Below are 12,340 nucleotides of genomic sequence, written 5' to 3'. Positions count from 1 at the left end.
TCCCAAAATACAGCCAGAAATTTGCAGTCAGTGCTGTCAATTTTCCATAAACTTTTAAGGAATCATTTTGGGGCTTGTGATTCTATATGTGGTTATTAGAAATTTGCCCAATTTCTACCTTTTCTTCTCTTACCTGCCCCTCACATAGCATTTGGACCTATTATACAGGCTGATATGGAAGGATATTGCATCTTTGCTCATTCAAAGGATAGTGCTGATCTGGACAAATGAAGTGAATCCTAGAAGTGTTTATTTAGGATGACATTGCTTGAGATGATATCTCATAGAGCTCATTCATTCAATGAATCTTTATTTTTATTTTTTTGAGGAGAAAAAAAAGAGATATTTTTTAAAGGTCACAAATGAAAAGAGACAATAGTAAAAGTTGAGAAACATGACTTTCCCTATAGGTAGCTATGTGTGTGCACACTCAGTCATGTCTGATTCCTTTGCAGCCTGATAGACTGTAGCCTGCCAGGTTCCTCTGTCCATGAAATTTTCCAGGAAAGAATACTGGAGCAGGTTGCCATTTCCTTCTCCAGGGAACCTTCCTGACCCAGGGACTGAACCCATGTCTCTTATGCCTCCTGCATTGGCAGGCAGGTTCTTTACCACTAGCACCACCTGGGAAACCCCATATAGCAGGCAATTAATTGCATAAATGGTTCAGAAATGGCATCATTACTGCCAAACCGGGCCTTTTCTTTACCTCCCTTATCTGCCATCTATCATCTGGGTGTCACAGTTTCTGCAAGGAATTTGTGCTTTATGTTTTCTCTTAGGGGACATGGTCTAAAAATGTAGTTACTATGAATATGGATAAATTACCTAATTTCTTTCTGCAAAATGTAGCATAACACTTATTTACACTACAGCATTAAAGACATCTGTTAAGAGGGTTTATTTTATTTTATTTTATTTTGAGTATAGTTGTCCTTTTCATCAGGGGACAGGAATGAAAAAGTAGGAAGTCAAGAAATGCTTGGAGTAACAGGCAAATTTGGCCTTGGAGTACAGAATGAAGCAGGGCAAAGGCTAATAGAGTTCTGCCAAGAGACCACACTGGTCATAGCACACAGCCTCTTCCAACAACACAAGAGAAGACTCTACACATGGACATCACCAGATGGTCAACACTAAAATCAGATTGATTATAACCTTTGCAGCCAAAGATGGAAAAGCTCTATACAGTAGCAAAAATAAGACTGGAAGCTGACTGTGGCTCAGATCATGAACTCCTTATTGCCAAATTCAGACTTAAATTGAAGAAAGTAGGGAAAACCACTAGACCATTAAGGTATGACTTAAAATCAAATTTCTAATGATTATACAGTGAAAGTGAGGAATAGATTTAAGGGACTAGATCTGATAGAGTGCCTAATGAACTATGGATGGAGGTTCATGACATTGTAGAGGAGATAGGGAGCAAGACCATCCCCAAGAAAAAGAAATGCAAAAAAGCAAAATGGCTGTCTGAGGGGGCATTACAAATAGCTGTGAAAATAAGAGAATTCAAAAGCAAAGTAGAAAAGGATGTATATACTCATTTGAATGCAGAATTCAAAAGAATAGCAAGGAGAGATAAGAAAGCCTTCCTCAGCAATCAATGCAAAGAAATAGAAGAAAACAATAGAATGGGAAAGACTAGAGACCTCTTCAAGAAAATTAGAGATACCAAGGGAGCATTTCATGCAAAGATGGGCTCGATAAAGGACAGAAATGGTATGGACCTGACAGAAGCAGAAGATACTAAGAAGAGGTGGCACGCATAATGGAAGAACCGTACAAAAAAAGCTTCACGACCCAGATAATCACGACGGTGTGGTCACTCACCTAGAGCCAGAGTCCTGGAATATGACGTCAAGTGGCCTTAGCAAGCATTACTACCAACAAAGCTGGTGGGGGTGATGGAATTCCAGTTGAGCTATTCCAAATCCTGAAAGATGATGCTGTGAAAGTGCTGCACTCAGTATGCCAGCAAATTTGGAAAACTCAGCAATGGCCACTGGATTGGAAAAGGTCAGTTTTCATTCCAATTCCTAAGAAAGTCAGTGCCAAAGAATGCTCAGACTACCACACAATTGCACTCATCTCACACGCTAGTAAAGTAATGCTCGAAATTCTCCAAGCCAGGCTTCAACACTACATGAACTGTGAACTTCTAGATGTTCAAGCTGGTTTTAGAAAAGGTAGAGGAACCAGAGATCAAATTGCCAACATCTGCTGGATCATGGAAAAAGCAAGAGAGTTCCAGAAAAACATCTATTGCTGCTTTATTGACTATGCCAAAGCCTTTGACTGTGTGGATCACAATAAACTGTGGAAAATTCTTCAAGAGGTGGGAATACCAGACCACCTGACCTACTTCTTGAGAAACCTGTATGCAGGTCAGGAAGCAACAGTTAGAAAACTGGACATGGCACAACAGACTGGTTCCAAATAGGAAAAGGAGTACGTCAAGGCTGTGTATTGTCACCTGCTTATTTAACTTATATGCAGAGTACATCATGAGAAACGCTGGGCTGGAAGAAGCCCAAGCTGGAATCAAGATTGCAGGGAGAAATATCAATAACCTCAGATAGGCAGATGATACCACCCTTATGGCAGAAAGTCAAGAAGAACTAAAGAGCCTCTTGATGAAAGTGAAAGAGAACAGTGAAAAAGTTGGCTTAAAACTCAACATTCAGAAAACTAAGATCATGGTATCTGGTCCCATCACTTCATGGCAAATAGATGGAGAAATGGTGGAAACAGTGAGAGACTTCATTTTTGGGGGGCTCCAAAATCACTGCAGATGGTGCCTGCAGCCATGAAATGAAAAGACGCTTGCTCCTTGGAAGAAAAGTTATGACCAACCTAGACAGCATATTAAAAAGCAGAGACATTACTTTGTCAACAAAGGTCTGTCTAGTCATGTATGGATATGAGAGTTGGATTATAAAGACAGCTGAGCGCCGAAGAATAGATGCTTTTGAACTGTGGTGTTGGAGAAGGCTCTTGAGAGTCCCTTGGACTGCAAGGAGATCCAACCAGTCCATCCTAAAAGAAATCAGTCCTGAATGTTCATTGGAAGGATTGATGTTGAAGCTGAAACCCAATATTTTGGCCACCTGGTGTGAAGAGCTGACTCATTTAAAAAGACCCTGAGGCTGGGAAAGATTGAAGGCAAGAGGAGAAGGGCATGACAGAGGATGAGATGGTTGGATAGCATCACCTACTCAATGGACATGAGTTTGAGTAAACTGCGGGAGTTGGTGATGGGCAGGGAGGCTTGGCATGCTGCAGTCCATGGGGTCGCAAAGTTGGAAACCACTGAGCAACTGAAGTGAACCAATAGTTCCTTTACACTGTTGTGTTATTTGTATAAATGTATCCCTCTTTTTTGAATTTCCTTCCCATTTTGGTCACCAGAGAGCATTGAGTAGAGTTCCCTGTGCTATCTGGTAGGTTCTCATCAGCTGTCTATTTTATACATAGTAGCACTCCAGTACTCTTGCCTGGAAAATCCCATGGTCGGGGGAGCCTGGTAGGCTGCAGTCCATGGGGTCGCAAGGAGTTGGACATGACTGAGCGGCTTCACTTTCACTTTTCACTTTCATGCATTGGAGAAGGAAATGGCAACCCACTCCAGTGTTCTTGCCTGGAGAATCCCAGGGACGGGGGAGCCTGGTGGGCTGCTGTCTGTGGGGTCGCACAGAGTCGGACATGACTGAAGTGACTTTGCAGCAGTAGCAGCAGAGTATATAAGTCAATCCCATTCTCCCCATTCATCCCACTCCCCCCACTCTAAAGTGGGGCACATTATTCCTGAATATCTGGAACAAGGATGGGTTAATTGAGAGCACTGAGAGTTAGGAACAGGTTTAAAAAAAAAGTGAGTTTAAGAGTCTTGGAAAATGTATATATGTCTGTCTGTATTTATGTGGAGGAGCATGTTCATCCTAGTGGTGAAAACTGGGAGACAAGCAAAGTAGGTAAACACCGGAACAGCCTTGGGGCAGAGCTGCCTGGGGCATGATTATTAAAGGAGTGCCAGGGAGACTCCTGCTAGACAGGAATGTTAGCGACCTTCTATTGTGCTCTTATGGTTTGGAAGGGATACCAGTATGTTTTGAGGTGCACTTATTTTCTTCATGCCTTAGGCTGTATAAAAAAATATTAGTGATATACAAAATAATCTGTTGTTTATCAGTCGTCTCTTCTTTTCATTCACCTATTTTATTTTTACGTGGCAGCATCTGTCAGAGCTCCTGTTTTCTACAAGGAAGGGCATTAACATTCATCACCAAGTCTCTGTTATGTGACAGGCACTATGGTGAGCATTTTAGTATCACGTTACTTACTCCTGACAACAACTGTGATGGAGCTTCCTCCTGTTGTAAAGACAGAAAAACAGACACAGCATGCCTGCCCTAGGCTGTAAAGGGAGTGAGGAGCAGTGTTGGGCTACATCTTTCTCACTCCACCATGGCCATGCAGAAAGCAGAACTTGATATAAAATAAAATGTTATATGTATGGACCACATTTTCTGGCCCGTTTTCTTGTGACTTCCTCTGGGCCTTCCCTAACTCCACTATATTTTTCTTTAAATTGTGGCTACTTGTTGTTTGTTATTGTTGCTCAGTCGCTAAGTTGTGTCTGCCTCTCTGCAACCCCATAGACTGTGACACCCCAGGCACTCAAACTCCTGTCCTTCACAATGGAGCAGTATGAGCAAACTCCTTCCTGAAGTTTGCTCATATTCATGTCCTTTGAGTTGGAGATGCCATCTAACCATCTCATCCTCTGCTGCCTCCTTATCCCTTTGCCTTCAGTCTTTCCCAGCATCAGAGTCTTTTCCAGTGAGTCAGCTCTTCGCGTTAGGTGGCCAAAATATTGGAGCTTCAACTTCAGTAACTAGAACTGTAAACAAACAAACAAACAAAAGTTTACTGATGCATGGGATGATGATCTTTATTTTGTTCCAGTACCTGACCATGATGCCCAGACTTTTTTACTTCAGCAGCAGTTCTTTTTTTTGAAAACATAAAAGATTACAAATGATACTCAACAACCTCAGATCCTCTCAGACCTTGGGTGCTCCAGCATATATTTCTACAAGGGTATAACCACGTGTGTCCCTCCCTTCTTGCTTCTCCATGGCACCCCACTCCAGTACTCTTGCCTAGAAAATCCCATGGATGGAGGAGCCTGGTAGGCTGCAGTCCATGGGGTCGCTAAGAGTTGGACACGACTGAGCGACTTCACTTTCACTTTTCACTTTCCTGCACTGGAGAAGGAAATGGCAACCCACTCCAGTGTTCTTGCCTGGAGAATCCCAGGGACGGGGGAGCCTGGTGGGCTGCCGTCTCTGGGGTCGCACAGAGTCGAACACGACTGAAGTGACTTAGCAGCAGCAGCCTGCTTCTCCAGTCCCGGCTCCTATCACTCAGCCTCTCACCCAATGTTCTCCAACCATGCTGGCTTTGTTTTAGTTCCTCGTAGCTGCCAAGTTCTTTCCTATCATTGGCTCTTTGCCCACACTATGCCCTTTGCCAAGACTGCCAGCCATCATGCTAGCTCTTACTCATCTTTTAAATTTTAGATTAGATATTGTCCTCATATCTTGTACTTCTCCTTCATAGCATCTCTGATACCACATTTGCAAGTAAATTGTTACTGATGTGTTTATTTGGTTAAGGTCTATCTTCCTGAGGCTTTATCAAACAACTCCAAGAGGGTCGAGATTCCCTTAGTCACCTAGGTAGCTTCAGTGCCTAGCCTATTATTTGATACCCAGAGAAAGTGAAGTCTTTCAGTCATGTCTGACTCTTTGTGACCCTATGAACTGTAGCCTGGCAGCCTTCTCTGGCCATGGGATTCTCCAGGCAAGAATACTGGAGTGGGTTGACATTTCCTTCTCCAAGGGTTCTTCCCGACACAGGGATTGAAAACAGGGTCTCCCACACTGCAGGCAGATTCTTGATACCCAGTAAGACATCAATAAATGTTTGCTAATAATGAATAAATTAAGGAAGAAAGAGATTGGAATATCAGACCACGTGATCTGCCTCCTGAGAAATCTGTACGCAAGTCAAGAAGCAACAGTTAGAACTGGACGTGGAACAACAGACTGGTTCCAAATAGGGAAAGGAATATGTCAAGGTTGTATATTGTCACCCTGCTTATTTAACTTATATACAGAGTACATCATGAGAAACGCTGAGCTGGAGGAATCACAAGCTGGAATCAAGATTGCCAGGAGAAATATCAATAACCTCAGATATGCAGATGACACCACCCTTATGGCAGAAAGTGAAGAAGAACTAAAGAGCCTCTTGATGAAAGTGAAAGAGGAGAGTGAAAAAGTTGGCTTAAAGCTCAACATTCAGAAAACTAAGATCATGGCATCTGGTCCCATCACTTCATGGCAAATAGATGGGGAAACAATGAAAACAGTTTATTTTGGGGGGCTCTTCAGATGGTGCCTGCAGCCATGAAATGAAAAGATGCTTGCTCCTTGGAAGAAAAGTTATGACCAACCTAGACAGCATATTTAAAAAAAAGGTATGATAACAAAGGTCTGTCTAGTCAAGGCTATGGTTTTTCCAGTGGTCATGTACGGATGTGAGAGTTGGACTATAAATAAAGCTGAGTGCCAAAGGATTGATGCTTTTGAACTTTGGTGTTGGAGGAGACTCTTGAGAGTCCCTTGGACTGCAAAGATATCTAACCAGTCCATCCTAAAGGATGGATATAAAGTCCTGAATATTCATTAGAAGGACTGATGCTGAAGCTGAAACTCCAATACTTTGGCTACCTGATGCGAAGAACTGACTCATTTGAAAAGACCCTGATGCTGGGAAAGACTGAAGGCAGGAGGAGAAGGGGATGACAGAGAATGAAATAGCTGGATGGCATCACTGACTCGATGGACATGAGTTTGAGTAAACTCCAGGAGTTGGTGATAGACAGGGAAGCCTGGTGTGCTGCAGTCTATGGGTTCATGAAAAGTTGGACATGACTGAACAACTGAATTGAACTGAAGGAAGGAAGAAATTAATAAGCCTGTGAACACAGTTATGCCCATACTCTGGGTCCTGTGTTCTTTTTCAGCAAGGAGTTTATAACTAGCCTCTTTTGCAAATGATGTAGGTTTATTAGCATCACATCCATCTTGGGCTTGCAGACTCTCAGACCATTTTAGCAGGGTTCAGTGAAGCCAGGAGAGAATGAGAAATGAAATCAGCTACAGAAGCTAGCTCTGCGTGGGCAGCTTCCTGGTCCCTTGCAATATACTGGGTGTGCTAAGCTCCGGCGCAGTTTGGGTAGGCAGCAGGCTCCAGAGTGTGTCTGATTTGGCAAGCAGGTCACCACAGTGGCAATTCCAGCCACCAGAAAACTTTGGAAATTCAGAGAAATGGCAACATTTGTGGCTCTGGGTGTTCTCTCTGTTCAGACATATCCAAGTCAGGGAGTTAGAGCCCTGCGAGCAGGATTCTGTCTTCAGAGCTGGCAGGAGTGAGGCAGGACCTCAGGGTTACTGCCAGGTACATGAACACAGGAAAGGAAATGGAGCTCTGGGCAAAGCAACTAAGGTAGAAGCCCAGGTTTTCTCGTTGATGGTGGGAGAGCACAGGCAGCTGGCAGGAGGGCCTACAGTTCAAAGGTTTTCATGAGTGCCTGGATTCCCTCCTGGCACCTGGAGCCTAAGGGGTGGACAGAAGGGAGAGTCTTACTGAAAAATGTCTGCCTGTGTGTTAAATCCTGAGTGTTCTTCTAACTAGTTGTGAATTACAGGTGCTGAAAATGGCCTCTGTGGGAAGGAACATGCACTGCTATTTCAATAGCTTGTTGTTGTTGCTCAGTCACGTCTGACTTTTTGTGACCCCGTGAACTGCAGCACGCCAGGCTTCCCTGTTGTTCAGTGTCTCCTGCAGTTTGATCAAACTCACGTCCATTGAGTCAGTGATGCCATCCAGCCATCTTTCTTCTGTTGCTCCCTTCTCCTCCCACCCTCAATCTTTCCCAGCATCAGGGTCTTTTACAATGAGTTGGCTCTTCACATCACGTGGCCAAAGTATTGGAGCTTTAGCTTCAGCATTCATCCTTCAGTGAATATTAAGGATTGATTTCCTTTAGGAGTGACTGATTTGATCTCCTTGCTGTCCAAGGGATTCTCAAGAGTCTTCTCCAGCACCAATAGCTGATTCTTTTTTTAATGACAATAATTTTATTATTATCAGTCAGTTCAGTTCAGTTGCTCAGTCATGTCCGACTCAACTCTTTGAGACCCCATGGACTGAAGCACACCAGACCTCCCTGTCCATCACCAATGAATATTCTGGACTGATTTCCTTTAGGATGGACTGGTTGGATCTCCTTTCAGTCCAAGGGACTTTCAAGAGTCTCTTCCAACAGCACAGTTCAAAAGCATCAATTTTTTGGTGCTCGGCTTTCTTTATAGTCCTGCTCTCACATCCATACATGACTACTGGAAAAACCCCAGCTTTGACTAGAAGGACCTTTGTTGGCAAAATGATGTCTCTGCTTTTTAATATGCTGTCTAGGTTGGTCATACCTTTTCTTCCAAGGAACAAGTGTCTTTTCATTTCATGGCTTTAGTCACCATCTGCAGTGATTTTGGAGCCCTGAACAATAAAGTCTGCCACTGTTTCCACTGTTTCTCCATCTATTTGCCATGAAGTGATGGGACCAGATACCGTGATCTTAGTTCTTTTAATGTTGAGTTTTAAACCAACTTTTTCACTGTCTTCTTTCACTTTCATCAAGAGGCTCTTTAGTTCTTCTTCACTTTCTGTCATAAGGGGGGTGTTATCTGCTATTCTACTTATCATCATCATTATTATGTTTTCCAAGTGAACACAGCTTATACACATTCACTTTCCCTTGACTCTTTATCACAACTCTGACTCTCAATAATTTATTATTGTTAGAACTTAGACCAAGTGTTGTCATTTCTGTCCACCAGGTTTACAGTGGGAATTCTTTTCAACAGCATTCATTAATGGGTTGGCAAATCTGATAAAGCACCAAAGAATGGGGTACTTATCAAAAGTATTAAAATTTTTGTTGAATATGTGTGTGGAATTACTTGAATGTTAAAGCCTTAACATGCTATCATTGTTCAACATAGAGCTTGCTACCTTTTTTTTCTTCCCCACAAATAACCCTAAATTTTACCTACCAAATTGAACTGGCTATGCTAATATCTATCATGTAGGGCTTTCTGTGAAAACCAAAGGCTATGTGTAACATGGCTAAAGTGTGGCTGCTAAATTCAAATTACATCTCTTTTCTCTATTCTGCATGTAGTTAATAAATATTTAATGCATATTAAGTTTCCAGGACTAATGTGCCTTCTAAGGAGTAAGTATTAGCATAAAATGAAAATAAACAAAATGCCTCATTTGTTGGTGCTGAATTTTGCAAGACTGTCTGTATATCATCTAAGGTGTACGAGGCATGGACAAAAATGGAAGAGCTAATAGCTTTCTTCCCCACCCCAACCTCTTACCTCCCGCATTTTCATGCAGTTAAAAAAGTTTTTTATTGAAGTATAGTTGATTTACAATGCTGTGTTACTTTCTGGTGTAAAGCAAAGTGATTCAGTTAAATACATATTATATGTATTTTCAGATTATTTTCCATTACAGGTTCTTACAAGTATGCAGGGGTTTTTTTACATTTAAAGTGTTATTTGTAAGATTTGTAATAATGATTTAAAATTATTACCTATTTTATTTTATATCTAGTAACTTGTATCTCTTAATTCCCTTCCCCTACTTCTCCCCTCTTGCCATCCCCTTCCCCTCTGATAACTGCTAGTATGTTCTCTGTATCTATCAGTTTCTGTTCCTGTTTTGTTACACTCATTGACATTTGTTTTATTTTTTGGATTTAAGTGAAAAAATACAGTATGTGTGTTTCTCTGCATGCAGTTTTTGTTTTTTTAATTCAAAATTTAGTGCTCTTTATCAGTGAATTCAGGTATTAAGTATCAGTTCACCAGTCCAACTGACTTTATGTTATTCTGTGTATTAAAATTTAAGGACTAGGATTTTTAGGGCAGGGAGAAACAGGTATTGATCTCCAGAGACACCAACTGCTAAAAATAAAGATTTGTTTGCCCTTTGTGCTTATTTGTAGGAGACCAACGATCAGATACTCACTTGGAGGGCGAGAAATATGGTAAGTCAGTCTGAGTGCTGAGTATTAAATTTGTCTAAGAATGCTTTATGACAGTCTATTGCAAATATATGATTCTTTCAAACTCTAGGAATGCCTAATATTTAGTTGATAAAGACTCATTGCTGATGAAGACTTTTTGGGTTCTTTCATGTGGCTGATTTCTACCTCCTGAAGGAGTTCCTTCTCTTCAGAGTTATAAAAGAATCCCCAAGGAAGAGCATCATATATCTACTATGTTTCCTGACCTCAGTTCATCCCATACATGTTGATTTCTTTAGGTCCTTCCATCCCAGTTTATGACTTTGACACATGTGTCTTATTTACATCTTTTCCTGATCAAGATCTCCACTAGCAATCTTCTTGGATGTTTCATGAGTGTCTTAGCCAATCGTCTTCATTTTCTAACACCTGATTTGCTCCTCAGTCGGCCCTTCATAGTCAAGTCTTGCTACTCCACGGGTGGACCAACGGCCTGGGTGTTATCACCTGGGAGTTTGTGAGGAATGCAGAATCTCAAGGCCTGCCCCAGAATTAATAAATCAGAATCTGCACTTTCACAAGATCCTCAGTGATTCATACATACGAAAGTTTGAATCACACAGGCTTTAAGAATTTGTCTTCATGTATGCACTCCCATTGCCCCTGAGAGCTACAGATAAGTACTTTTCTGCTGTGACTTCCAATATCACTTGGGTTCCAAATCATCAACTAAAAAGATGAGCATATATGTACCTTCTTACCTCTATTCTCAAACCCACTTTTTGGACTCGTGTATACTTTAATTTTACCTGTGTAGATTCTATTGTTTATTATACTGTATAGCATGTTATAGTTCTCAAAGTTCCCTCACACAGATTTTATTTGATCACACATGATCCTATAAAGTGGGAAGGTAGGTAATATAATCTTTTGTAGAAGCTATATTATAAATTTCTAGTTGTAATTTTCTAACCTTAGGTGGGGAAAAGATCTGTGTCAGCAGATATTTTTTTCCTACCTTACAGAAAAATAGAAGTCAAGCCTTTGGGGGCTACCAGAAATCAGTCAAGTTATTCTGACTAAAAATGTATCATAATTCAAAATCATATTTTATTGCTCAGTATGATCAGTTTGGAGAAGGAAATGGTAACCCACTCCAGTATTCTTGCTTGGAGAGTCTCCATGGACAGAGGAGCTTGGCAGGCTACAGTTCAAAGGGTTGCAGAGTTGGGCAGTTGAGCAACTAAGCATGCATGTATGCATGATCAGAGTTACCTTTTCATTTGCAAACCTTGTTTGTCTTCTTAATTAAAATAATTTGCGTCCATGAAAAGTTTCAATAGAATTTTTAAATAAAAATAATATTCAATTCTTCAAACCTTTTTTATTAAAAAAGAAGAAAAAACCCTTTATATATATATATATATATATATATACACACACACACACACACATATTTATGTACCTATCTTTAGCATTGTTAGTTTCATTTCTCAGGATAATTTCTACCTAATCTAATTTTACTTGGGTCAAATTATGTTTCCACAGTGTCAAAATGCCAGGGTTAAAATATTCTGCTGTATTTTTAATTGCTACATTTTTTCCCCCTCAGTCAGGCTATCAGTGTTAGCTATAGCTGTAACAATGGAAAATTATTGCTAAAGCAAGTTTGACTTCAAGTGGAAATTCCAGAAAGCCTAGAGGCATCTTGCAGGGAGCAAATGTAAATTTAAGGGCAAAGGACACATTTTCTTCAGGCAAAAGTGTCAAATTGACTTCTTACTTCCTGGGAAAGAGTTCTCTCCTTTACCTTGGAGCTTTTATTTTACCTGGCAACCCAAGCTGGCTTCCTCTCTCTCCATAGCATTGAGTGCCTCTTGGCACAGAATATTGCAATCAGCTATTCCACATCTATGTGAACAAGAGCCTTTGGAAGCAGGAACTGATTACAATATATGATTTCCTCACACTATTCAACAGGACACCCTTTATTTTAGTTTTTGATAACTTGGTTTAAATAACTGAAATGTATATATCTTGCATTATTAATTCTTGGGATGGTTTGGACTTTGCCTGCCTACTCTTCCAAATTATTAATATTAAACATAGATAAAGGTGGCTATTCTGGAATGGCATTCATTTTATTTCCCAAATGTCTTTTTATTTTGG

At 40.8% G+C, this 12,340-nt stretch overlaps 1 protein-coding gene across 13 annotated transcripts in view; it reads left to right on the top strand.

Moving 5' to 3' along the window:
* SLC44A5 (solute carrier family 44 member 5) overlaps nucleotides 1-12,340 on the top strand; it is a 425,241-nt gene that overhangs the window by 210,427 nt on the left and 202,474 nt on the right. For all 13 annotated transcript variants that reach the window (XM_086390620.1, XM_086390622.1, XM_086390625.1 and 10 more), the window contains one exon: nucleotides 10,151-10,192. In XM_086390620.1, coding sequence (XP_086246746.1) covers nucleotides 10,151-10,192 — 42 coding nt within the window. The remainder of the gene's footprint in view (nucleotides 1-10,150; nucleotides 10,193-12,340) is intronic.

This window comes from Bos grunniens, chromosome 3, assembly GCF_055505025.1.
Source record: "Bos grunniens cultivar Pamir isolate PY7600 chromosome 3, Bosgru_T2T1.0, whole genome shotgun sequence".
Taxonomy (NCBI): Eukaryota; Metazoa; Chordata; class Mammalia; order Artiodactyla; family Bovidae; genus Bos; species Bos grunniens.
The sequence above is the reverse complement of the archived record's forward strand: the minus strand, read 5'-3'. Positions and strand labels throughout refer to the sequence as shown.